Source organism: Eleutherodactylus coqui, chromosome 6, assembly GCF_035609145.1.
Source record: "Eleutherodactylus coqui strain aEleCoq1 chromosome 6, aEleCoq1.hap1, whole genome shotgun sequence".
Taxonomy (NCBI): domain Eukaryota; kingdom Metazoa; phylum Chordata; class Amphibia; order Anura; family Eleutherodactylidae; genus Eleutherodactylus; species Eleutherodactylus coqui.
The window spans coordinates 230,630,992-230,658,058 of NC_089842.1; the positions used below are offsets into that span (position 1 = coordinate 230,630,992).

Here is a 27,067-nt window from a genome sequence, read left to right on the forward strand (position 1 = left end):
ATGCAAAGTTATTCGCTCCAGCAGATCAGGGATTTCCCATGCAGGAAAAAAATTGGCGCAAGCCTGCAGTAAAACGTAGCTGGCTGCGTCTGATTATTTTTAACGTTCTGCACGCAGCACACACGTACCCAGAGCCCTGAGGACTGTCAGAGACAGGCGAAATAGAATTTTTTCCCTTGTTTTTCAAAGGAAAAGCCACACTGCGTCTATTCAATGAATAATGTATGTCTTCTGGCCCTGCCTACACAATTCTATCCCTGTAGTATTAATGCCGGGTGCAATGGTCTGCACAGCCGGTTTTGAGAAAAAAAAAAAAATGCAACACTGCTAACAGCAGCCTGGACAGTACTGCACACGGATAGATGTGGCCCTAGAAAGGACCGTTGGGATTCTTGAAGCCTACACTCACTGCTAACACTCTCCCTGCCTAACCACCACTTCTGTCCCTAATGCAGGGCGCAATGCTCTGCAGATCCAATTTTGAAAAAAAAAAAAAATTACAGTGCTAACACAGTACTGCACACTATTAGATGTGGCCCTGAGAAGGGCCGTTGGGGTTCTTGAAGCCTACACTAACTCCTAACGCTCTCCCTACAGCAGCTCCAGCACGATACCACTGTCCCTCAGCTAACTCACAAGGCATCTGAGCCGAGACGCGGGAGGGGCCGATTTTTATACTCGGGTGACATCTGATCGCCCCAGCCACTCACAGCAGGGGGGTGGTATAGGGCTTGAACGTCACAGGGGGAAGTTGTAATGCCTTCCCTGTCTTTCAATTGGCCAGAAAAGCGCGCTAACGTCTCAGAGAGGAAACTGAAAGTAACCGGAACACCGCGTGGTACTCGTTACGAGTAACGAGCATCCCGAACACCCTGATATTCGCACGAATATCAAGCTCGGACGAGTACGTTCGCTCATCTCTATTCATAACCTCAGCAGCGGGGATGGGGTGTAAAAAGTGCTGTGAGGCTTTGTAATTTTGCTGCGGTGCAGCGGTCTCACAGAGAAGGCGCTCAACAAACTGCTCCTGGAACTGCATGAAGGCAAGCGTTCCCGGGGCTTCTTTTAAATTACGTATTACAGGTAGCGGTCTGAATAACGCCGGGCTCACACGGCCGTATGCAGAATCTGCTTGCGGAGGCCCACAGCGGATCTCATCTGTGAGCCCGACTGTGACCCTGCGTACGGCCACGTAATGTACTGCGCATAACAGCCTACTCACACAGGCGGTCATGCGCAGTACTTTTTTTTCTGTTTGCATTTCCCGCGCCGTCGCTTAGAGATGACCCGGGTAACCGCAGCCCGTACACAATGTATTTGCATATGGGCTGCAAGTATATCCGTGGTCATAGAGCACTATGGGCTCTAGGTCTCAGATATTCGCTGTAAAATATAGCATGCTGTGTTCTGTTTCTGCGAGTGGATTACGTAATTCCGACCCGCTAATTGGGGGGAATTGTGTAATCCAATGCATGCGATTGATCCGTGGATTACCGCTGATCAAGCGCATGCAGAACCCATAATTCCTCTCCGGTCATGCGTGACTGGCCTAATGTTAGTTCGCTACTTTATCACGTGACCGGGGACCGCTCAGCGAGGCCACCGGTCACTGCTCCAAGCACTCAGCGACCGTTGGTCGCTGGGAGCAAGGAGATTTAAAATTTCCTGGGCTCCCCGGCTCCTGCAAATGTGTCCGGCATTTTGCCGGCGGGCACATGTGCAGCAGCCGGAAGGGTCCATGAAGGATAATCGCATCTGGATTCAAATGCGCAAGCCTCCGAGAAGATGTTTCATCTCCTCTCACCGATCGCATCGGTAAGGGGAGATGAAACTGCCCCTTTTTAAAGAACTTTTACCGCGGCTCCCCGTGACATCTCCAGGCTCTAGGCTACCTTTGGTAGCCAGCAGCAGGGAGATTTTACATTTCTTGGGTAATATTTCACTTTTGCGCATGCGTCCGCCATCATGCTGACGGGCGCATGCGCCGAAGCTGGGGTAAGGTCCGCGGATCAACATCCCATCAGGTAACAAATCTGGGACCTTGGGTACGTAATTTCATCCCCCCTTACGGATACGATCCATAAGGGGAGATGAAACTTTAACTTTTTAAACTTTTTTTTAACTTTTAACTTTTTTTTTTACTTTTTAACTTTATATGATCACCGTTATCCGATGGATAATGGTGATCATATGACTGGAAACCGCATACAGCGGTCCCCAGTCATATCTCCCTGCACTCGGCTATCTGTGACAGCCGGGTGCAGGGAGATTTTGAATTTGCCGGGCTCGCTGGCCTTCTGCGCATGCGCGCCACATCGGCGCATGCGCAGAAGCCAGCGGGGGTCCTGACACCGGCCGGTGGACATCGGCGGACCTGAGGTGAGTATTTTCACCTCCCCTCATGGATCCGATCCATGAGGGGAGGTGAAACTTTTCTTTTTTTACACTTTTTTTTTTTCACTTTTCCGCGATCGTCGTTATCCATTGGATAACAATGATCGTGGTACTGGGGACCGCTCACCGCGGTCCCCGCTGACATCTCCTGCCTCCCGGCTACCTACAGGAGGCAGGAAATTTTAAGTCTCCCGCGCCGCCGGGCCTTCTGTGCATGCGGCTGACGTAATGTCGCCTGGCGCGCATGCGCAGAAGGACGGCTACGGCGCCCGGAGCATCGGGACAGCGGGGAGTCGTGCGGCAGACCTCGGTGAGTAATTTCAGCTGCCCTGATGGATCCGATCGCAATGTCGGGGGGGGGGGGGGGGGGGGTCCGAACAGCCCGGAATGACAGCTCAATGCTGTCGGCTACCTGTGGACACCGACAGCATGGAGCTGTCACGTCCAGAGCCCGAGGGGCTTTATTCTCTGCAGGACACATGTTTTTACGTCCTCAGAGAATAAAGCCCACTTCAGGAGGACGTAAAAACACTATGGGCTGGTCGTTAAGGGGTTAAAGGTGTGCATGCAAATTCTAATTTCTGAAACATGAAGGAACTCTTCTATAAGGCCACTCTCACACAGGCAATTTCTATAGCGATTACTGTGGCGATTCAAACCTGCGTGCTAATAAACAATGTTTGCCTACCAGGAGGATAACATGGACTATATTTACCACATTTGTTTTACATGGAAAAAAATGAAATCCATATGTTTATGGGGTTAATGATAAAGAAACTTTCTATACTCTGTCTAATAAAGATCTGATATCCTAGGATTAAATTTTGGGGCACAGCTATATATCACGCAGTAGATAAGTTCTTGACTGATTATACTTGGGTCATTAAGATGAGGAGGAATATCAGACCCGATCGGGGGTCGATCCCACAGCATTCAATGTGGGTGTCGCCTGTATCTTACGGCCAAACCCGCTCATAACAGCTCCAATCAGCACCGCTGTTGGTCGGAGCTTTAAACACTCTAAATGTTGCGGTTAATTCTGCCTGTAGCATTTAAAAGCCCCAATCAATGTCCGGGGTCCCGAATGGCCCCCTGTGATGAGATCACATGGTGCCCTGTAGTTGCCATAGCAGCCAGGTGTCTTTTGAAAGCCCCAAAGGCTGTCATTGTCACATGGCTGTATAAGGTAATACTATAGTATTACATCATTATGCAGGAGTAATCAAACCATTGCAAGTTCTTTCCCACAATGGGGACTAAAATAAAAAGTAAAAATCAGTTAAAAAAGTTTTATTAATACTTAAAAAAAATAACAGGTAAAAAGTAAAAAAAAAAACAACAACCTTTTGCTATATTAATAATAAAAGGATCTAAGTAAAAGAACAAAACCATATTTGGTACCGCTGCATCCATAAAAGTCTGATCTATCAATGCATCATTTACCCTGCATGGTAAACGGCACAGAAAAAATTAACAATGTCAGAATTGCGGTTTTTTGATCACCCCGTCTCCAAGAAAAAATGTAATAAAAAGCAATCAAAAAGTTATGCATGTTCAGTAATGGCATCAATAGAAACTACAGGACGTTCAGCAAAAAAGGAGCCCTCGCACAACTATGTCACCTGAAAAGTAAAAAAGTTATTGCTGTCACAAGATGGCAGCAGAAAACAGGTTTCTTTTTTTTCCAAAGAGATTGTATATTTTAAAAGTAGTAAAGCAAAAAATAGATCTACAAGGGGCAGAAAGTAATGCAAAAGTGTTCAACTATTTACTGATGTAGATTGTTCAAATTGCACATGTAGTTGAAGTGACTCTTCCTCTATACAGATGTTTTAGAATCTTTTTCTTCCTTGCAGGTGAATAATGGATTACAAGCGGAAGCAACGTGCTGCCATTGAGTTCTTGACAAAGGAGAGGTGCAGGCTGTCCGACATCCAAAAAAGGCTACAAAATGTGTACGGAAATGACATCATTGACAAGAGCAATGTTCACAGGTGGATGACACAGTTTACAGAAGGAGAAACCAGCAGTGAGACAAATCATGCAGTACATAGGCGTAGTGTCAGGGGTTGCAAGGGTCAACGTGGCGACCCGGCCCCTGCGCTCAGGGGGCCTCGAGGCCGCCCTCCGCCATCCATATATGCACATTTAGTACATTATTGGCTGGCCGCTGCCTGCAGCACGGCTCAGATCACACTGCCGGCAGAAAGGCCAGCCTAAGAGGAAGCAGGGGGAGGAGGAGAGAGGCAGTCACATGGGCCAGCAGGGAAAGATCATGTGCTGCCCCTCCCTCCTGCTGAACGGAAGCTGCAGTGTCTGCAACAGGGAGAAGAAATGGTCCAGGTCCCAGGGTATGTGTATATCTGTGTGTATCTATCTATCTGTCTGTCTATCTATCTAATCTCATATTTATCTAATCTATCTATCTATCTATCTATCTATCTGCATCTATCTATCTCCTATCCATCTATCTCCTATCCATCTATCTCCTAATCTATCTCTATCTATCTATCTATCTCTCTCTCTCTCTCTCTCTCTCTCTATCTATCTCTATCTCTCTCTATCTCTCTCTATCTCTCTCTGGTATACATCTCCCTGGATTTTCTGTATTTATTTTCACCCTTTAGGCCCTCTGCCGCGGGAGACGCCGCCCGGGAGCAGGAGCCACCGCCGAATCTCTGCCGGTCAGCCCTATCTGATAGATAGGCTGGCTGAGGAGAATCGGAGCAATTCACGGCATGCTGCGAATTGCCCGCCGCGAGCGGAGAATCACAATGATTCTCCACTCATGGACAGGGGCCGGCGCTTTGGAAAGCGTCGGCCAGCCTGATTCGCCGGCGGTTTACTGCCAGTGAATACACGTCCGTGGACAGGGGGCCTTACACACAATTAAAAAACGCATAAAAACCACATGCAGTTTTTGATTGTATCTGCAGCTCCTTAATAACGTACGTGGTCTTTAAATACTGCATGCAGGTTTTTTATGTGTTTTTCTTAATTATGGTTTTAAGTACAACAAAAACATGAACACCCCCTAAGGCTGCTCTCACATGTGCTCAGAAAACGCAGCATGAAATCGTGGCATTTTTACCGGAATTTTGAGCAGCGTTTTTGAACACAGGTTACAGCGTTTGACAGCATTTTTTAATGCACCCCATCATTGTGATAGGTGATGAGATGTGTTAAAAACCACGAAAATGCAAAAATAGAACAGACAGCTCTTGAAAATCACGGTTTTAGGAATATCGCGTTCGAGCGCAGCTTTGAGTAACCCTGCGGTTAGTACGGCGTTCGGGACACCGTGCTAATAGCGGTACAAAGCGGTGTGTGTGAGAGTGGCCTGCGGGGCTACAAACAAATTTTCATGTAGTGCAGGAAATGCGTCATGTTTGGAAAGATGACACCAAGGGACAGATCATATATGCAGCACGAGATAGGTGTGGGTACGGGGGAGTGTGGGGTGGAGGCACATGAGCAATTTTTTCCTGCATAGCACCACGTTGCGATGCTATGCGGGAAACCAATCGAAGCATGTTCTATCTGCCTGCTTGATCTCTCATTGCAACCCTAATGTTTTCAAGGGGCCATTGAAAACAATGGAAGAAACTCTGTGATCCTATGCTGTGACTGTGATAGCCGTGGTAGAGGTTCCCTTCATCCCCAAAGTGATGCAAGGCTGAAAACTTCTGACAGGGGGGCGACATTAAAAAATGCCTCGCATCCCTGGGGACTTCATATGACCCCATATCATGCTTGCCCTTGTGAAATTAGCCTACGGGGTTAAAGTGTGATTCTTTCCATTTCACATTGGTTAAATATTTCCCTCACACAGGACCAATCCTCAACAATGTTCTGGTTAATCCCATGATCATTAAGTTCCTGTGTTCGCATCTGGAAGAGAGAACAATAACTCAGATTTGCATAGTTTTCTCTAATGTATAAATACAATATGGATGTTTTTTTCAAAGAGGAAACCAAAAATAAGTCTGATAGATTAGTTACATATTCCTTAGGCCTCGTTCAGATGAGTGCTGTTTTAGCGCACTATACTGCACTAAAACTAGCATGAATGGGTAGCTGCTCACTGGAGCAACTTAGCTTGAAAAGGCACCGCTGCTTCAGGAGGAAAGCGAGAAGAAGCCCCGCAGGCCTTTGGGTCTTCCCCAATAGCAGGGAGAGAGAGAGCCTTGCTACAAAGGATTAACTCATAGCCCCGCTCTGTCTCTCCCTGCTATGAGTTAATCCCCCATAGCCCGCTCTCTCTCTGCAATGGGGGATTAACCCATAGCCCTGCTCTGTCTCTCCCTGCTCTGGGAATCCCCAAGATATATCCTCATGGTGCAGAGAGAGTGGGCGTGGCTAGAGAGAGGTGTGGGACTACATGAGATAGAGATCCCACATAGCAAATATAGAGGGAGCGGGAATAGAGGGCATATCCCTCTAGACTCCTCCCACACTCTCGGGGGAAGCCCTGTAACTCCGCCCCCCTCTCTCCCTCTACTATAGGGAAATCTCTTGGGGAGAGAGGTGGAGGCAGCCCCCTACTGCCCCCTGCTGTTGGAGAATTGCCTAGCAGCTGGACTGGAGGTATACTCCGCTGCTTACAGCAGGAAATTTAAAAGGTGCTGCCCAGAAGCACATTTTAAATGTCCCATTGTAAATTCCTGTTAGTCTCCGTAGGGATTAACAGAACCCTTACGAAGTCCCCTCATCCCTGCCGATATTAACAGGGGTTTCAGCGGGTCATTTAAAATGTGCTTCTGGGCAGCACATTTTAAAAGTCCTGCTGTAGGCAGCAGGGAATTTTCTTTTCATGCGCAGGAGTTTCCATAAACTCCTGCTTCCATAAGAGTCTATGGAAACTCCTGTACATCGCGCACCAAAGATAGGGCAGGTCCTATCTTCTTATGCAGCACGGACCTGCGATGCAGGCATTGTAGCCACATGTCCTATCTTTGTTAGATGTGCTAATTTAGCTTGTCTAACAATCGTCTATGTGAACACTTCTATAGGAACCTATTGGTTCCTACAGAAGTGTGTTCTGTGCGCTGCTTAGCAGTGTGGAAATAGCGCTCGCCTGAATGAGCCTTTAGTAATATAGTTCAATCTACTTTTTAAAAATCTTCAGAATTGCCCATATGGCAAAAAAATGTGATGTGGGGAGAGGATACACTAGTTGTTATTTTGGAAAGGTTATATATCTAGCTTCCTGGGAATGAAGCAACTGTTGTACAGTCTTGATTACTCTACTTCTATATGCCACAAATAATTTATTGTCCTGGTCCTCTGTGAATTCTGGATGTCTCCACAAATCCATATACTTAGAGAGCCTGAAAGATAACCCATAAGCCTTCTGTTTTATCTTCCATGTTGCAATTGTGTTTTTAGCCAGAAGAGGCTGCCTGACTGGCAATGGGAGGGCTGAAAAATCTGTGTGTAAAAGTATGTTTAAGTTCCAAGTGAGTACTAACAATTTTTACTTTGGACAAACCCTCATTAGCAAGGCACACCTCCAACTAAGTACAATCACTGCCTGCGGGACACACCGCTGCCTCTTCTCCTGGGTTACATGCTGCCCAACCCCCCCTCCCTCGCATGACCTTGCGTCCGCAGCGCACACAAAGGTGTCCCTGCGCAGCCTTCAGCTGCCCTCATGCCACACGCTGGCCTCATAGCCACACCACCCTGTCTATTTATAAGTGCATCTGCCATGAGGAGGAACCGGAGGCACACACTGCAGAGGGTTGGCAGGGCCAGGCAGCGACCCTCTTTGAAAGGGGGGGGGGGGGGCGATAGCCCACAATGCTGTTGAGAATTGATAATAGATTGACGTTCCATCTTCATTCGAATCCTGTGCCACCTCCGTCAGGAGCTGCAAACGTGGGCATAAAGGGGACTCAGCTGCCAGCCCAGCACTTCTACACATCTCCACAATGCATCAATACTCAGTGTGGGAAGTATATGAGTGGGCCCTGGGTCACCCTCTGTCCCAGCAAAAACCTTGTGTGGCCCAAGGTGCTGCGAGTGACATAGCTATGGGAACTCCATGTACCCACACACTACTCATTCTGTTTGGGTGTAGGATACCTCATCGACAACGCAAGGGGTAAAACATCTGCACTCTGCACCCTACCCAAGTCTTTCAGTGTTTTGGGGACATACAGGTAAAACACCTCAATGGGAAGTCTGTGTGCACCCACAGCATGGGTGGCTCCCAGGAACCCACAGACGGTACATAAAGAAATCCCATTGCAGTGCCCCGGATAGCTGAGGTAACGTGAGAGAAAATACATGTTGGCTTCGGCCCACACTCCATGCCCTAGTCAGTCTGTTTTTTTTTTTTTTAAAGTGCCAGGCAGGTACAACTCCACTATGGGAAGTCTGTGTGCACCCACATCATGGGTGGCTCCCAGAAACCCACAGACGGTACATAAAGAAATCCCATTGCAGTGTCCCGGATAGCTGAGGTAACGTGAGAGAAAATACATGTTGGCCTCGGCCCACAATCCATGCGCTAGTCAGTATGGGTTTTTTTTTTGTGCCAGGCAGGTACAACTCCGCTATGGGAAGTCTGTGTGTATCCACAGCATGGGTGGGTCCCAGGAACCCAGAGAAGGTACATAAAGAAATCCCATTGTAGTGCCCTGGATAGTTGAGGTAACGTGAGAGAAAATACATGTTGGCCTCGGCCCACAATCCATGCGCTAGTGTGTCTGGGTTTTTTTTTTTGTGCCAGGCAGGTACAACTCTGCTATGGCAAGTCTGTGTGCACTCACAACATGGGTGGGTCCCAGGAACCCAGAGAAGGTACATAAAGGAATCCCATTGCAGTGCCCCGGATAGGTGAGGTAACGTGAGAGAAAATACATGTTGGCTTCGGCCGACACTCTATGCCCTAGTCAGTCTGGGTTTTTTTTTTAAAGTGCCAGGCAGGTACAACTTCGCTATGGGAAGTCTGTGTGCACCCACAGCATGGGTGGGTCCCAGGAACCCACAGACGGTACATAAAGAAATCCCATTGTAGTGCCCTGGGTAGCTGTGGTAACGTGAGAGAAAATACATGTTGGCCTCGGCTCACAATCCATGCCCTAGTCAGTCTGGATTTCTTGGGGGGCCAGATAGATAGAACATTACTACTATTTTTCCTGGTGTGCTGTCCCAGCCCTACACTAGCAGGTCTCCTGCAACATCAATCGTGCCCTCACCAACGCGGTTACTGGGAAGGTCAACTTAACCACGGACACGTGGACAAGTACTGGCAGGCAGGGCCACTATATTGCCCTGACGGCACATTGGGTGAATTTGGTGGAGGCTGGAACTGAGGCAGAGCCTGGGACCGCACACGTCCTACCCACACCCAAAATAGCGGGTGCTTCCTCGGTTCTGGTATCTGCGGCGGTCTATGCCACCTCCTCTAAACCCTCCCCCTCCTCCTCCTCCTACGCGACCTCTACCTCTCAATTAAAAAATGTGAGCAGCACGTCACCAGCAGTCGATGTGGCGCGGCAGCACAGCAGTGGGCAAGCATCAGCAGGCCATGCTGAAACTACACAGCCTAGGTGACAAGAGGCACACGGCCCCCGAGCTGTTGCAGGGTCTGACACAGCAGACCGACCTCTGGCTTTTGCCGCTGAGCCTCCAACCGGGCATGGTCGTGTGTGACAACGGCCGTAACCTGGTGGCAGCTCTGCAGCCTCACACACGTGCCATGCCTGGCCCACGTCTTCAATCTGGTGGTTTAGAGGTTTCTGAAAAACTACCCACACTAATCTGACCTGCTCGGCAAGGTGCTCCGCGTCTGCACACATTTTCACAAATCCACCATGGATGCTGCCACGCTGAGGACCCTGCAACATCGGTTTAATCTGCCAGAGCATCGACTGCTGTGCAACGTGCCCACACGGTGGAATTCTACGCTCAACATGTTGGCCAGGCTCTATGAGCAGCGTAGAGCAATAGTGGAATACCAACTCCAACATGGGCGGCGTAGTGGTAGTCAGCCTCCCCAATTCTTTACCGAGGTGTGGGCCTGAATGGCTGATACCAGCCAGGTCCTCGGAAACTTTGAGGAGTCTACCCAGATGGTGAGCGGCGATGCTGCAATCATTAGCGTCACCATTCCTATGCTATGCCTGCTGAGAAGTTCGCTGCAAAGCATAAAGGCTGACTCTTTGCGGTCGGAACAGGAGACGGCCGAAAAGAGTATGTCGCTTGATAGTCAGAGCACCCTCATGTCTATATTAGAGATGAGCGAACACCAAAATGTTCGGGTGTTCGTTATTCGTAACGAACTTCCCGTGATGCTCGAGGGTTCGTTTCGAACAACGAACCCCATTGAAGTCAATGGGCGACCAGAACATTTTTGTATTTCGCCGATGCTCGCTAAGGTTTTCATGTGTGAAAATCTGGGCAATTCAGGAAAGTGATGGGAATGACACAGTGACGGATAGGGCAGGCGAGGGGCTACATGTTGGGCTGCATCTCAAGTTCACAGGTCCCACTATTAAGCCACAATAGCGGCAAGAGTGGGCCCCCCCCCCCCCCCAACAACTTTTACTTCTGAAAAGCCCTCATTAGCATGGCATACCTTTGCTAAGCACCACACTACCTCCAACAAAGCACAATCACTGCCTGCATGACACTCCACTGCCACTTCTCCTGTGTTACATGCTGCCCAACCGCACCCCCTCCCCCCCACAGCGCACACCAAACTGTCCCTGCGCAGCCTTCAGCTGCCCTCATGCCACACCACCCTCATGTCTATTTAGAAGTGCGTCTGCCACGACGAGGGACCGCAGGCACACACTGCACAGGGTTGGCACGGCTAGGTAGCGACCCTCTTTAATAGGGGCGGGGCGATAGCCCACAATGCTGTACAGAAGCAATGAGAAATATAATCCTGTGCCACCGCCATCAGGAGCTGCACACGTGGGCATAGCAATGGGGAACCTATGTGCCACACACTATTCATTCTGTCAAGGTGTCTGCATGCCCCAGTCAGACTGGTTATATGCACCTTAACAGTAACCGCGTTGGTGGTAATGTGGTGGTGACTGCGGACCTAGTACCACGGTTGTATTTTGTTGGTTTTCGGAATGTGGCCAGGATTAAGTGGGCCGTGGCGGGGGGATGGTGGGGGGGCTCTCTTGTAGTGTCGGTAAAGGTGAAATTCTTGGACTGCCACCAGACGAACCAATGCAAAGGCATTTGCCAACAATGTTTTCCCTGTTGGAGGAGGAGGGGGATGTTTTTGAGGCACTACGTGTCCTCTCCACGTGTCCGTTCCATGTCAGCAATAGTAGCACTCAAGACAGGCCCCAGTAACAATTCTGAAGCAGCAGTATAGCGGGAGCGCAGTCTTCGTTCCATGTAAGCAATAGTAGCACTCAAGACAGGCCCCAGTAACAATTCTGAAGCAGCAGTATAGCGGGAGCGCAGTCTTCGTTCCATGTAAGCAATAGTAGCACTCAAGACAGGCCCCAGTAACAATTCTGAAGCAGCAGTATAGCGGGAGCGCAGTCTTCGTTCCATGTAAGCAATGGTTAATGTGGCTTAAGTGGTAACTAGGCCTGTAGGCAGCCCAGTGTAACGAAAAATTGGTTCAAGTTAAAGTTCCAACGCTTTTAAGCGCATTGAAACTTATAAAAATTGTTAAGAAAAATTATTTGAGTGAGCCTTGTGGCCCTAAGAAAAATTGCCCGTTCAGCGTGATTACGTGAGGTTTCAGGAGGAGGAGCAGGAGGAGGAGGAGGAATATTAGACACAGATTGATGAAGCAGAAATGTCCCCGTTTTGGATGGTGAGAGAGAACGTAGCTTCCATCCGCGGGTGCAGCCTACGTATTGCTTACGTATCGCTGCTGTCCGCTGGTGGAGAACAGAAGTCTGGGGAAATCCAGCCTTTGTTCATCTTGATGAGTGTTAGCCTGTCGGCACTGTCGGTTGACAAGCGGCTACGCTTATCTGTGATGATTCCCCCAGCCGCACTAAACACCCTTTCCGACAAGACGCTAGCCGCAGGACAAGCAAGCACCTCCAGGGCATACAGCGCGAGTTCAGGCCACGTGTCCAGCTTCGACACCCAGTAGTTGTAGGGGGCAGAGGCGTCACCAAGGATGGTCGTGCGATCCGCTACGTACTCCCTCACCATCCTTTTACAGTGCTCCCGCCGACTCAGCCGTGACTGGGCAGCGGTGACATAGTCTTGGTGGGGAGCCGTAAAGCTGGCCAGGCCCTTAAAGACTGTTGCACTGCCTGGGATGTACATGCTGCTAGATCTCCGCACCTCCCCTGCTACCTTGCCCTCGGTACTGCGCCTTCTGCCACTAGCGCTGTCGGCTGGGAATTTTACCATCAGCTTGTCCGCAAGGGTCCTGTGGTATAGCAACACTCTCGAACCCCTTTCCTCTTCGGGAATCAGAGTGGGCAGGTTCTCCTTATACCGTGGATCGAGCAGTGTGTACACCCAGTAATCCGTCGTGGCCAGAATGCGTGCAACGCGAGGGTCACGAGAAAGGCATCCTAACATGAAGTCAGCCATGTGTGCCAGGGTACCTGTACGCAACACATGGCTGTCTTCACTAGGAAGATCACTTTCAGGATCCTCCTCCTCCTCCTCCTCCTCCTCCTCAGGCCATACACGCTGAAAGGATGACAGGCAATCAGCCGGTGTACCGTCAGCAGCGGCCCAAGCTGTCTCTTCCCCCTCCTCCTCATCTTCCTCATGCTCCTCCTCCTCCTCCTGTACGCGCTGAGAAATAGACAGGAGGGTGCCCTGACTATCCAGCGGCATACTGTCTTCCCCCGCCCCCGTTTCCGAGCGCAAAGCAGCTGCCTTTATGGTTTGCAGGGAATTTCTCAAGATGCATAGCAGAGGAATGGTGACGCTAATGATTGTAGCATCGCCGCTCACCACCTGGGTAGACTCCTCAAAATTACCAAGGACATGGCAGATGTCTGCCAACCAGGCCCACTCTTCTGAAAGGAATTGAGGAGGCTGACTCCCACTGCGCCGGCCATGTTGGAGTTGGTATTCGACTATAGCTCTACGTTGTTCATAGAGCCTGGCCAACATGTGGAGCGTAGAGTTCCACCGTGTGGGCACGTCGCACAGCAGTCGGTGCACTGGCAGCTTAAAGTGATGTTGCAGGGTGCGCAGGGTGGCAGCGTCCGTGTGGGACTTGCGGAAATGTGCGCAGAGCCGGCGCGCCTTTACGAGCAGGTCTGACAAGCGTGGGTAGCTTTTCAGAAAGCGCTGAACCACCAAATTAAAGACGTGGGCCAGGCATGGCACGTGCGTGAGGCTGCCGAGCTGCAGAGCCGCCACCAGGTTACGGCCGTTGTCACACACGACCATGCCCGGTTGGAGGCTCAGCGGCGCAAGCCAGCGGTCGGTCTGCTGTGTCAGACCCTGCAGCAGTTCGTGGGCCGTGTGCCTCTTATCGCCTAAGCTGAGTAGTTTCAGCACGGCCTGCTGACGCTTGCCCACCGCTGTGCTGCCACACCGCGCGACACCGACTGCTGGCGACATGCTGCTGCTAACACATCTTGATTGTGAGACAGAGGAGGAGGAGGAGGAGGAGGGTGCTTTAGTGGAGGAAGCATACACCTCCGCAGATACCACCACCGAGCTGGGGCCCGCAATTCTGGGGGTGGGTAGGACGTGAGCGGTCCCAGGCTCTGACTCTGTCCCAGCCTCCACTAAATTCACCCAATGTGCCGTCAGGGAGATGTAGTGGCCCTGCCCGCCTGTGCTTGTCCACGTGTCCGTAGTTAAGTGGACCGTGGCAGTAACCGCGTTGGTGAGGGCGCGCACAATGTTGCGGGAGACGTGGTCGTGCAGGGCTGGGACGGCACATCGGGAAAAGTAGTGGCGACTGGGAACTGAGTAGCGCGGGGCCGCCGCCTCCATGATACTTTTGAAGGACTCCGTTTCCACAACCCTATACGGCAGCATCTCAAGGCTGATGAATTTTGCGATGCGGACGGTTAACGTTTGAGCGTGCGGGTGCGTGGCGGCGTACTTGCGCTTGCGCTCGAACACTTGCGCAAGCGACGGCTGAACGGTGCGCTGAACTACACTGCTGGATGGGGCCGAGGACAGCGGAGATGAGGGTGTGGGTGCAGGCCATGAGGCGGTAGTGCCTGTGTCCTGAGAGGGGGGTTGCATCTCAGTGGCAGGTTGGGGCACAGGGGGAGAGGCAGGGGTGCAAACCGGAGGCGGTGAACGGCCTTTGTCCCACCTTGCGGGGTGCTTGGCCATCATATGTCTGCGCATGGTGGTGGTGGTGAGGCTGTTGGTGTTGGCTCCCCGGCTGAGCTTTGCGCGACAAAGGTTGCACACCACTGTTCGTCGGTCGTCAGGCGTCTCTGTGAAAAACTGCCAGACCTTAGAGCACCTCGGCCTCCGCAGGGTGGCATGGCGCGAGGGGGCGCTTTGGGAAACACTTGGTGGATTATTCGGTCTGGCCCTGCCTCTACCCCTGGCCCTGGCCACCGCACTGCCTCTTGCAACCTGCCCTGCTGATGCCCTTGACTCCCCCTCTGAAGACCTGTCCTCCTGAGTAAGCGTTGCACACCAGGTGGGGTCAGTCACCTCATCGTCCTGCTGCTCTTCCTCCGAATCCTCTGTGCGCTGCTCCCTCGGACTTACTGCCCTTACTACTACCTCACTGCAAGACAACTGTGTATGATCGTCATCGTCCTCCTCACCCACAGAAAGTTGTTGAGACAGTTGGCGGAAGTCCCCAGCCTCATCCCCCGGACCCCGGGAACTTTCGAATGGTTGGGCATCAGTGACTATAAACTCCTCTGGTGGGAGAGGAACCGCTGCTGCCCAATCTGAGCAGGGGCCCGAGAACAGTTCCTGGGAGTGTTCCCGCTCCTGAGCAGGTGTCATTGTAGTGGAGTGAGGAGGCTGGGAGGAAGGAGGAGCAGCAGACAGAGGATTCGGATTGGCAGCAGTGGACGGCGCAGAACTGCGGGTAGACGATAGGTTGCTCGAAGCACTTTCTGCCATCCAGGACAGGACCTGCTCACACTGCTCATTTTCTAATAACCGTCTCCCGCGTGGACCCATTAATTGGGCGATGAATGTGGGGACGCCAGAAACGTGCCTCTCTCCTAATCGCGCAGCAGACAGCTGCGACACACCTGGATCAGGAGCTTGGCCTGTGCCCACACCCTCACTTGGCCCTCCGCGTCCTCGGCCACGTCCACGTCCTCTAGGCTTACCCCTACCCCTCAGCATGCTGTATTACCAGTGATTAGATTTCCCAGGCAGGAAATAAATTGGCGCAAGACTGCAGGCCAAATATAATTTTTGCCCTTTTTGGAAAACGAAAGGCCCCACTGCCTCTAGTGAATGAATTATCTAAGTTTAATAACTGTGCTGTGTCCCTGCTTATGTGTCACAGAACGTGAGGGTAGCAGAGTTATTATAACTCTTGGAGAGCAGGTATTTTTTTTCCCAATTAAGGAAAGCAAATGGCGAAGCCAGCAGTAAAGCGTAGCTGGGTGCGTATGATTTAGCAATGTATTTCACGCAGCTCACACGTCTCCACAGGCGTTAGGACGGACAGAGGCTGGACAAATAGATTTCTTTTCAGTTTTTTCCCACCAACAGGCAGCACTGCGTATATTCAATGAACCTGCGAAGTTTAATAACTGTGCTGTGTCCCTGCTTATGTGTCACAGAACGTGAGGGTAGCAGAGTTATTATAACTCTTGGAGAGCAGGTATTTTTTTTCCCAATTAAGGAAAGCAAATGGCGAAGACAGCAGTAAAGCGTAGCTGGGTGCGTATGATTTAGCAATGTATTTCACGCAGCTCACACGTCTCCACAGGCGTTAGGACGGACAGAGGCTGGACAAATAGATTTCTTTTCAGTTTTTTCCCACCAACAGGCAGCACTGCGTATATTCAATGAACCTGCGAAGTTTAATAACTGTGCTGTGTCCCTGCTTATGTGTCACAGAACGTGAGGGTAGCAGAGTTATTATAACTCTTGGAGAGCAGGTATTTTTTTTCCCAATTAAGGAAAGCAAATGGCGAAGACAGCAGTAAAGCGTAGCTGGGTGCGTATGATTTAGCAATGTATTTCACGCAGCTCACACGTCTCCACAGGCGTTAGGACGGACAGAGGCTGGACAAATAGATTTCTTTTCAGTTTTTTCCCACCAACAGGCAGCACTGCGTATATTCTATGAATAATAACTGTGTTGTGGCCCTGCCTATACAATTCTTTCCCTGCAGTATCAATGGAGGGTGGAATGCTCTGCAGAGGCGATTTTGAGAAGCCCAAAAAAAATGCAGCACAGCCAACAGCAGCCTGGACAGTACTGCACACGGATAAATATGGCCCTAGAAAGGACCGTTGAGGTTCTTGAAGGCTACACTCACTCCTAACACTCTCCCTGCCTATGCAGCACTTCTGTCCCTAATGCCAGGTGCAACGGTCTGCAGAGGCGATTTTGAGAAAAAAAAAATCCCACTGCTAACAGCAGCCAACACACAGCTATCAGTGGCCCTAATAAGGACCTTTGGGGGGTCTTGAAGCCTACACTAACTACCAATTCTTTCCCTACAGCAGCTCCGGTACAAACAGCACTGTCCCTCATCTAACTCACACCGCATCTGAGGCGAGCCGCGGGAGGGGCCGACTTTTATATTAGGCGAACACCTGATCTTCCCAGCCACTCACAGCAGGGGGGTGGTATAGGGCTTGAACGTCACAGGGGGAAGTTGTAATGCCTTCCCTGTCTTTCAATTGGCCAGAAAAGCGCGCAAACGTCTCAGGGAAGTAAGTGAAAGTAACCAGAACACCGCATGGTGTTCGTTACGAATAACGAACATCCCGAACACCCTAATATTCGCACGAATATCAAGCTCGGACGAACGCGTTCGCTCATCTCTAGTCTATATCTCAGTGCGTTTTGGAGGTGGAGGAGGAGGGGGAGGAGCAGAAGGAGGAGGAGGGGGAAGAGACAGCTGGGCCCACTGCAGAGGGTACACATGCTGCTTGCATCTCATCTGTTCAGCATGTATGGGCTGTGGACGAGGGGGAGGAGGTTCCTGAAAGTGATCTTCCTCGTGAGGACAGCGATGTGTTGCGTACTGGTACCCTGGCAAACATGGCTGACTTCATGTTAGGCTGCCTTTCTCGTGACCCTCGCGTTAGACGCATTCTGGCCACTACGGATTACTGGATGTACACCCTGCTCGACCCACGGTACAAGGAGAACCTTTCCACTCTCATTCCCGAAGAGGAAAGGGGTTCGGGAGTGATGCAATACTACAGGGCCCTGGTGGACAAACTGATGGTAAACTTCCCATCTGACAGCGCTAGTGGCAGCAGGCGCAGTTTCGAGGGCCAAGTAGCAGGGGAGGCGTGGAGATCAGGCAGCATGTTCAGCGCAGGCAGGGGAACACTCTCCAAGGCCTTTGCCAGCTTTGTGGCTCCCCAGCAAGACTGTGTCACCGCTCCCCAGTCAAGGCTGAATCGGAGGAAGCACTGTAAAAAGATGGTGAAGGAGTACGTAGCCGACAACTATTGGGTGTCAAAGTGGACACGTGGTACGAACTTGCGCTGTATGCCCTGGAGGTCCTGGCTTGCCATGCCGCTTGCGTCTTGTCAGAGAGGGTGTTTAGTGCAGCTGGGGGGAATCATCACGGACAAGCGTACCCGCCTGTCAACTGCCAGTGCCGACATGCTTACACTCATAAAGATGAGCAAAGCCTGGATTTTCCCAGACTTCTCTTCTCCACCGGCGGAGAGCAGCGGAACCTAAAGATTCTTTTCGCTGCAACCGCAGATAAAAGCATTCTTCTCTATCACCGGGTAAATGGGGCATTTATCTTTGTCAATCTGTCTCTGATATTAGTCCTCCTCCTCCAGAAACAACATGTCATCGCGCTGAACGGCCAATTTTTCTGCGGCCCAAAAGGCTCATCTAGCACTGTTTTCACAATTTTTAAAAGTTTCAAAAGTTGTGATACTTTAACATGAACCATTTTTTCAACAGGGCTGCCTCCAGGCTCTGTTACAAATTAAGCAACAGCGAGCTGTATCTTTCAAAAAATATTTATGGGTTTCACCTGCCCTCTCGGTTGAGCAATTTTTCAGGGGGACATTTGTACCGTTTGTACACTAACTTTTCTGGACCTCGCCTATACTCTTATCCAACTAATTTTTCTGGCCTTCGCCTACACTCATGGTACCCCAATGTTTCAGGGGTTGGCCTATCCTCTTGCTACAGAAATTTTACTGGGGTCTGCCTGCCTTTACTTCTGCCACATAAATGTTACAGGGGTCTGCCTATACTTCTACTACCGAAATGTTACAGGGGTCTGCCTATACTTCTGCCACAGAAATGTTACAGCGGTCGGCCTATACTTCTGCTACACAAATGTTACAGGTGTTTGCCTATACTTCTGCTACAGAAATGTTACAGGGGTCTGCCTATACTTCTGCTACAGAAATGGTACTGGGCTCTGCCTATACTACTGCTACCGAAATGTTACTGGGGTCTGCTTATACCTTTTCTACTGGAATGTTACAGGGGTCTGTTTATACTATGGGTGCACACAGACTTCCCATTGCGGTGTTTTACCTATCTGGCCCAAAAACACTGACTGACTAGGGCATGAATTGTGGGCCGAGGCCAATATGTATTTTCTCTCGCGTTACCACAGTTATCCGGGGCACTGCTTTGGCCCAAACAAGAGGAGCGATACTACACTTATGAGACGTTCACAGCTGCACTAGCATCGGAGTCAGCTCTATGCCCGTGATTGCTGAGGATTTGTGCAGAGGCCTATGTCCTCGGCGCAGTGAAAGTCATGTTTGGGCACTCTGATTTCTTCATGGTTCATTTCTTGGGTTATCTAGGACCCACCTATGCTGTATGTGCACACAGACTTCCCATGGCGGTGATTTACCTGTCTGGCACAAAGTCACTGACTGACTTGGGTAGGGTGCAGTGTGCAGATGGCTTTCCCCTTGCGGTGTCGATTGAGCTATCCGACACCTACACAGAATGAATAGTGTGAGGGGACCTGGATTGCCCATTGCTATGTAACTCGCGGCACCTTGGGTCACACAGTGTGTTTGCTGGAACCGAGCCTGACCAAGGGCCCACTCACATACTTCCCACACAGGCTACAGCGGGTCCTTGTCATGGTTTCTTGGCCTTGTAAGGCCACTTCCTCCTGCTTGAGGTCAGGGGATCAGCACGGGGCATCATGTGTTTGCTCTCGTGTTACCACAGTTATCTAAGACACTGGTTTGAGCCAAAGAAGAGGAGCGTTACTGCATTAATGGGACATTCAATGCTGTACTAGCATCAGAGTCCGCTTCATGCCCGCGATTGCTGAGGGTGTGGGCCGAGGCCTATGTCCCGGGGGAACTGCAACTGCGCCAGGTTGGGCCTGTGGAACTTTTTCCTGGCTAATGCAGTCTTTGGAGCAGTGAAAGAAAACGTAACCGATTTAATGAGACCTTCACAGGTGTACTAGCATCAAAGTACGCTTCATGCTCGCGATTGCTGAGGGTGTAGGCTGAGGCCTATGTCCCGGGGGAACAGCAACTGCGCCAGGTTGGGCCAGTGGAACGTTTTCCTGGCTAATGCAGTCTTTGGAGCGGTGAAAGAAAACGTAACTGATTTAATGAGACCTTCACAGGTGTACTAGCATCGAAGTACGCTTCATGCTCGCGATTGCTGAGGGTGTGGGCTGAAGCCTATGTCCCGGGGGGAACAGCAACTGCGCCAGGTTGGGCCTGTGGAACTTTTTCATGGCTAATGCAGTCTTTGGAACGGTGAAAGAAAACGTAACTGATTTAATGAGACCTTCACAGGTGGCTCATGTCCTCGGCGCAGTGAAAGTCTGCCATGCTTGGGCACTCTGATTTCTTCATGGTTCATTTCTTCGGTTGCCTAGGACCTACCTATGCTGTGGGTACACACAGACTTCCCATAGCGGTGTTTGACCTGTCTGGCACAAAGACACTGACTGACTTGGGAAGGGGGCAGAGTGCAGATGGCTTTCCCCTTGCGATGTCGATTGAGCTATCTGACACCTACACAGAATGAATAGTGTGTGGGCACATGGATTTTCCCATTGCTATGTCAGTCGCGGCACCTTGGGTCACACAAGGTGTTTGCTGGGACCGAGCCTGACCAAGGGCCCGCTCACATACTTCCCACACAGGCTACAGCGGGTCCTGGTCATGGTTTCTTGGCCTTGTAAGGCCACCTCCTCCTCCTGCTTGGGGTCAGGGGATCAGCACTGGGCATCATGTATTTTCTTTCGTGTTACCACACTTATCAGAGAAACTCGTTTGGGACAAACAAGAGGAGTGATACAGTGCTAATGAGACGTTCACAGCTGCGCTATCATTGGAGTCCGCTCTATGCCTGCGATTGCTGAGGGTTTGTGCAGAGGCCTATGTCCTCAGCGCAGTGAAAGTCTGCCATGTTTGGGCACTTTGATTTCTTTATGTGTCCTGTCTTTGGGTTCCTTGGACCCACCCATTCTCTGGGTCGTGCGGGGGGTTGAGCAGCATGTAACCCAGGAGAAGAGGCAGCGGTGTGACCCGCAGGCAGTAATTGTGCTTGGTTGCAGGTAGTGTGGTGCTTAGCTAAGGTGTGCCTTGCTAATGAGGATTTGTCCGAGGTAAAAATTGTTAGGGGGGGCAGACTCTTGCCCCTATTGTGGCTTAATAGTGAGACCTGGGAGTCTGAAATGCAGCCCTGCATGCTGCCCCTGCCCTTCCCTATCCGTTTCTGTGGTGTTTCCATGACTTTCGGATGTATTCTAGTTTTTCACAAGTGAAGACCTATGCGGAGCATCGGTCATATACAAAAATGCTCGAGTCGCCCTTTGACTTCAATGGGGTTTGCTACTCGAAACGAACTCTCGAGCATCGCGGAAAGTTCGACTCGAGCAACGAGCACCCGAGCATTTTGGTGCTCGCTCATCTCTAATCTTAAATGTTCCTTAAAAATATAAATATATATATATACATATATACATATATATATATACATATATATATATATACATATATATATATATATATATATATATATATATATGATTGTGAGAAAAAATGAACTATGGATGACATTATGCTCCTAATTAATTGAGCCTTAAGGTATCTGACATAGGGGACATGGATTACCATACTGAATGAAAGTCTTATTGAGTAAATAGGACAATACAGCTGTAATCAGTAAAGCCTGTAAGCAACACAGAGGCAGATGTCCGAATCGGCCACATGACCCGTCACATGACCGCAATAACAGAGCAGCACGTGACCGGGACTACGTAATGACGGAAGGTCAGATGACCTCCGCATTAACGTAAAGTTGGGAGGTCATGTGACCCCCAGCAGGACGCAAGCTCCCTCTCAGTGGGAGCTCACTCAACAGGACCTGAGAGTCCCCCCCACCGGATTTTGCAGACATGAGCATCAGGAACCACGCCCCCCGATGATGCAGACATGAGCATCAGCAACTCCGCCCCCCTAAGATGGCACCGCTCAGGGAACGGAAGGGGAGCTGATCATCCATTTGTATATATGTAAGTGCAATTTTGTGTTTCATGTTATGCGACTTGAGAAAGGTACCATTGCGTAGGTACCAAAACACGCTGTCTTCTGCATATTGTGTATTAAAGTACCATAAAACTTAGGGTCGATGTACTTGTCTGGAGAAACCATTTGGAGTCATCACTTCAAGGAGGGGGATTCTGAACATCATACCCCCCTCCTACTAAGTAAGTGCCTGTTTAATGTTGAATAATTATTCATATGACAATTGCAACTTATCTTCTATAATACCATTTCCGGTAGCGCAGGGGCTTTTTCTTAACAGATTATTGTTCTCTCTTTGGGGGTTCTCTGTAAAGAGAAACCCTCTGTTTATCCTGCAGCTCTCCCTAAATCCAAGGGATTGGAGATTGGTGTTTAATAGAGATGAGCGAGCATACTCGTCCGAGCTTGATGCTCGTTCGAGTATTAGGGTGCTCGAGATGCTCGTTACTCGAGACGAGCACCACGCGGTGCTCGTCTGGATTAAACGAGCACTGACCATTGAATTCAATGGAGCCGGCAATACAGCCGGCTCCATTGAAAGCAATGGGCTGCTGGCTAGTGCGGGATGAATCTTCGGGAAAGGCTTAAAAATATAAGCCCTTACCTGAAAATCATCCTAAAATGTGTAAAAAGTAAAAAAAAAAATATACTCACCTTGTCCCGGCAGAACGATGTTAGCCCATTGAATTCAATGGAGCCGGCAATACAGCCGGCTCCATTGAAAGCAATGGGCTGCCGGCGAGTGTGGGATGAATTTTCGGGAAGGGCTTAAATATATAAGCCCTTCCCTGCAATTCATCCAGAAATGTGTAAAAATAAAAAAATATATATATACTCACCTGCTCCCGGCAGACGGAGTTCAGCCGCGGCCGGCAGTTCTCCTGAACTGCTCTCTGTAGTATTCAGCAGCCGGGGATTTAAAATCCCCGCCTGCTGAATGAGCTGCCTCTGATTGGTCACAGCCTGACCAATCAGAGGCAGATCTCACTCACACCCATTCATGAATTCATGAATGGGTGAGTGAATGCTGCCTCTGATTGGCTCAGCACAGCTCTCAGCTGAATGACAGCAGTTCAGCACCACAGTGCAGGGGACAGCAGGAGAAGACACAGCTGTGCCCCGGCAGCTGAAGGGAGGTGAGTATCTATTTTTTTTTGTTTTTTAAATCACTTTTAATTCATTTCCAGGGAATGGCTTATGTGTAAAGCCCTTCCCTGAAAAAGAATTCAGGTGTGCCAGCGGACCATTGTCTTCAATGGAGTCGCCGGCAGCAGCAGCGGCTCCATTGAAGAGAATGCCTGCATTTTTATTCTTTTTTACACTAAAATCTTTCTTTTTCAGGTAAGGGCTTATATTTTTAAGCCCTTCCCGAAAATTCATCCCGCGCTTGCTGGCAGCCCATTGCTTTCAATGGAGCCGGCTGTATTGCCGGCTCCATTGAATTCAACGGGCTAACATCGTTCTTCCCTGCCACAGCTGTTACAGCTGTGGCAGAGGAGAATGATCGTTATGCTGACATAATTTTTTATTTTTTTTTTTTACACATTTTAGGATGATTTTCAGGTAAGGGCTTATATTTTTAAGCCCTTCCCGAAAATTTATCCCGCGCTCTCCGGCAGCCCATCGCTTTCAATGGAGCCAGCTGTATTGCCGGCTCCATTGAATTCAATGGGCTAACATCGTTCTTCTCTGCCACAGCTGTTACAGCTGTGGCAGAGGAGAATGATCGTTATGCTGACAGTGGGGGGGGGGTCTCACTCTTGCCACTATTGTGGCTTAATAGTGAGACCTCGGAGCCCGAAATGCAGCCCTGCATGTTGCTCCTCGCCTGCCCTATCCATTTCTGTGTTTTTTATATGACTTTGGGGATTTGCTAAGATTTTCACAAATGAAAACCTTAGCGGAGCACCAGTCATATACAAAAATGCTCGAGTCACCCATTGTCTTCAATGGGGTTCGTTACTCGAAACGAACTCTCGAGCATCACTGAAAGTTCGACTCGAGTAACGAGCACCCGAGCATTTTGGTGCTCGCTCATCTCTAGTGTTTAAAGAATTGTGCAAAACGGACCTTGTGACGCATTCCCCATTTCCTATCCACATCAAACTTCAGGTGTGCTCTAAAAACACACCTCTTCAGGGGGGCATACCATATCCCGTAAACCAAACCCCTCTGTACTCTGCAGTCGGTAGGACAGGGAGCATGTTATCAGGCAGTTTCCCCTAGCCGTAATCAACCGGCACCTGCCTTCATATGGATTCAGCCATTATACGATCTGACCATTGTGTGTATAGCATCCCTCACTGTCCACCTCGCCATACTTTGCACATCTCCAGCCCCTTTACCCTTGTATCACATTATCTGTAATATGTAAGCTAATTGGAGCAGGACCTTCACCCCTACTGTTTCCATCAATTGATTGCTTCATGTAACTGTGGTCTTATTTTGTATTTCCCTTGTATTGTAAGTGCTGCAGAATATGTTGGTGCTATATAATAAAGATCATTATTATATAGAGATGTTGACTTTGCAGAGAGATGTTTTGATAAAGTAACCTCATTAAAGATGTCCATATGTCCAAAAAGGGCATATACACAAGTGTTCAAGTTCTGAGACAATCTCTTTAAATAGCAGTGAATACTAAGTTACCTGAGCATACTACACCGGCATCCTCCTTATGACCACAGTCATGGTCACCAAACTGCTTCGCTGGACAGTCTCGGATGTGTATTTCATTTCCTTCACATTCTACATCATCCAGCCAGATATCCCCGGTTCCTCTCCCATAATAGGCTCCAGTTGTGGCTCTGACACCATAACCACAGCCGAGCTGTCTACAGACCACATCTGCATCTGCTTCATCCCAGGAGTCATCACAGATCGTTCCCCATCTTCCATCATGATAAATCTCCACTCTGCCCGCACATCGGCCAGGACCATCTACCAGTCTCAGCTGATTACTTTCTGTATTAGAAGAGGCTCACAAATGAAATACAGCATATGTTTAATATTAAATTATGAATACATGTACCTATACTACATTTAAGATACAATACCTGAGCAGATGATTTCGATCTCCTTTTGCTGCCCCATCCATGTCTTTCTATCAGATGATCCAGTAACAAAGCAATCTGGCAGTTGGGTCATATTTCCTTGACAATTACCACTGAGATATACATAACCACCGACTGTTATTGGGGCGATGCTTGTAAATCTAACTGCATGACCACAATGTAATTCTTTGCACACAACTTGGGTCTCACTAATGCCCCATCGGTCACTGACAGCTCTTCTCCATGTATTATGTGTGAGAATCTCCAGTCTTCCTGCACAGTGATCTTCTCCATCCATCAGCTTCACAGTCTCGTTTTTCCCTGCAGATATATAATATATTTATTTACCATAATTCATTCTGAAAGCTTCATACTGTACATTCAGTCCCAGAGAGATAAGTAACTAGACTGGCAATGACTCCAGAGTATTCATTATTACTAGATTATAAGCTATCTCTCAGAAAACTCTCTTCTTGATCCCCTACAGTCCAGCTTCTGCCCCTTACACTTCACTGAAACTAACTAAAGTGTTAAAGATCTGATGGCCAAATCGATGGGCGACTACTCCCTGCTGATCATCCTCGATCTCTCTGACACTGTTGACCACAAACTCCTCCTCAATATGCTTCGCTCCATTTAACCCCTTGAGTGGCGGGTTTCCTACCACCCTGTCGTGCTCACCAGGGCAGGTTTTTTAAATGGTCTAATCATTGAATTTCAACTAATTTTTCAGTTGCGTTCCAAGAGCCATAACTTTTTCATTTTTCCATTGACACGGCCATATGAGGGCTTGTTTTTTGCGGGACAAGTTGCACTTTTTGATGGCATCATTTTTGGATGTATTGCATAACTTTTGTAAAAACATTTGTAGGGAGATTGGGGAAAAAAAGAAATTCTGCATTTTGTTTTTTGGATTTCATTTTTACGTCGTTCAGCGTGCAGAATAAATAGTGTGATGACATTATTCTCTGAGTCAGCATGATTCCAGCGATACCAAGTTTGTACAGTTTTTTATGTTTTGCTATTTTTGTACATTTAAAACATTTTTTTTCCCTGAAGGTTTGCTTTTGTGTCACCACATTCCAAGAGCTGTATTAATTTTATTTTTCCATTGCCAGAGCTCTAGAAGGCCGTGTTTTTTGCAGGATGAACTCCAGTCATCATTTATCTAATTTTTAGGAACATGTAAAATTTTGATCGCTTTTTATTCCATTTTTTCTAGTGGAAAGATTAACAAAATCTGTAATTCTGGCATGTGTTTTATTTTTATTTTTCACTGCATTCTCTGAGCAATATAAATAAGGTATTAAAGTCATTCTACAGGCCAGTACGATTATGCCAATACCAAATTGTAATTGTTATTTTTCTTTTTCATGACTTTTTCACACTTTAAAAAAAAGTAATAAAAGTTTAAATCACCCTCCTTTTGCCATATCTATAATAAAAAAATCTAAATCCTAGAAGAAAAATACAAATTTGGTATCGCCGCGTCCATAAATGTCCGATATATCAAAGTAGTGCATTATTCACCCTGCACAGTGAACGTAGTCCGAAAAAAAAATAAAGAACGCCACAAATGCACTTTTTCAGTCACCCTGTTTCCCAGAAAAAATGCAATAAAAAGCGAACAAAAAGTCGTATGTATTCCAGATTGATACCAACGTAAACTACAGGACATCCCGCAAAAAGTGAGCCCTCGCTTAACTACATCAATGGAAAAATAAAAAAGTTATTGTGCGCAGAAGATGCAGCAGAAAATAATTTTTAATTTTTTTATGTCCTTGAAAAAAATACAAGTGCTACAGCAAAAAAATAAACTATACAAGTTTGGTGTCGTAGTAATCGCACTGACCCATAGAATAAAGTTATCATGTCATTTTTGTTGCAGTTTGTGTGCCGTAGAAACAAGGCGCACTGAAAGATGGCGGAATGACGTTTTTTTTTTTTTTTTTTCATTTTACTCCACTTAGAATTTTGTAAAAGTTTTTCAGTACATTATATGGTACTTTAAATAGCACCATTGAAAA

The 27,067-nt window shown here is 48.7% G+C and overlaps 1 protein-coding gene across 1 annotated transcript in view; it reads right to left on the bottom strand.

The window, feature by feature from the left end:
* LOC136571862 (antigen WC1.1-like) overlaps positions 1–25,134 on the bottom strand; it is a 134,442-nt gene extending 109,308 nt beyond the window's left edge. The window contains exons 1-2 of the mRNA XM_066572481.1: positions 25,044–25,134; positions 24,637–24,951 (exon numbers count right to left, since the gene is read on the bottom strand). Coding sequence (XP_066428578.1) covers positions 24,637–24,951; positions 25,044–25,134 — 406 coding nt within the window. The remainder of the gene's footprint in view (positions 1–24,636; positions 24,952–25,043) is intronic.
* Between the last annotated feature and the right edge of the window lie 1,933 nt (positions 25,135–27,067).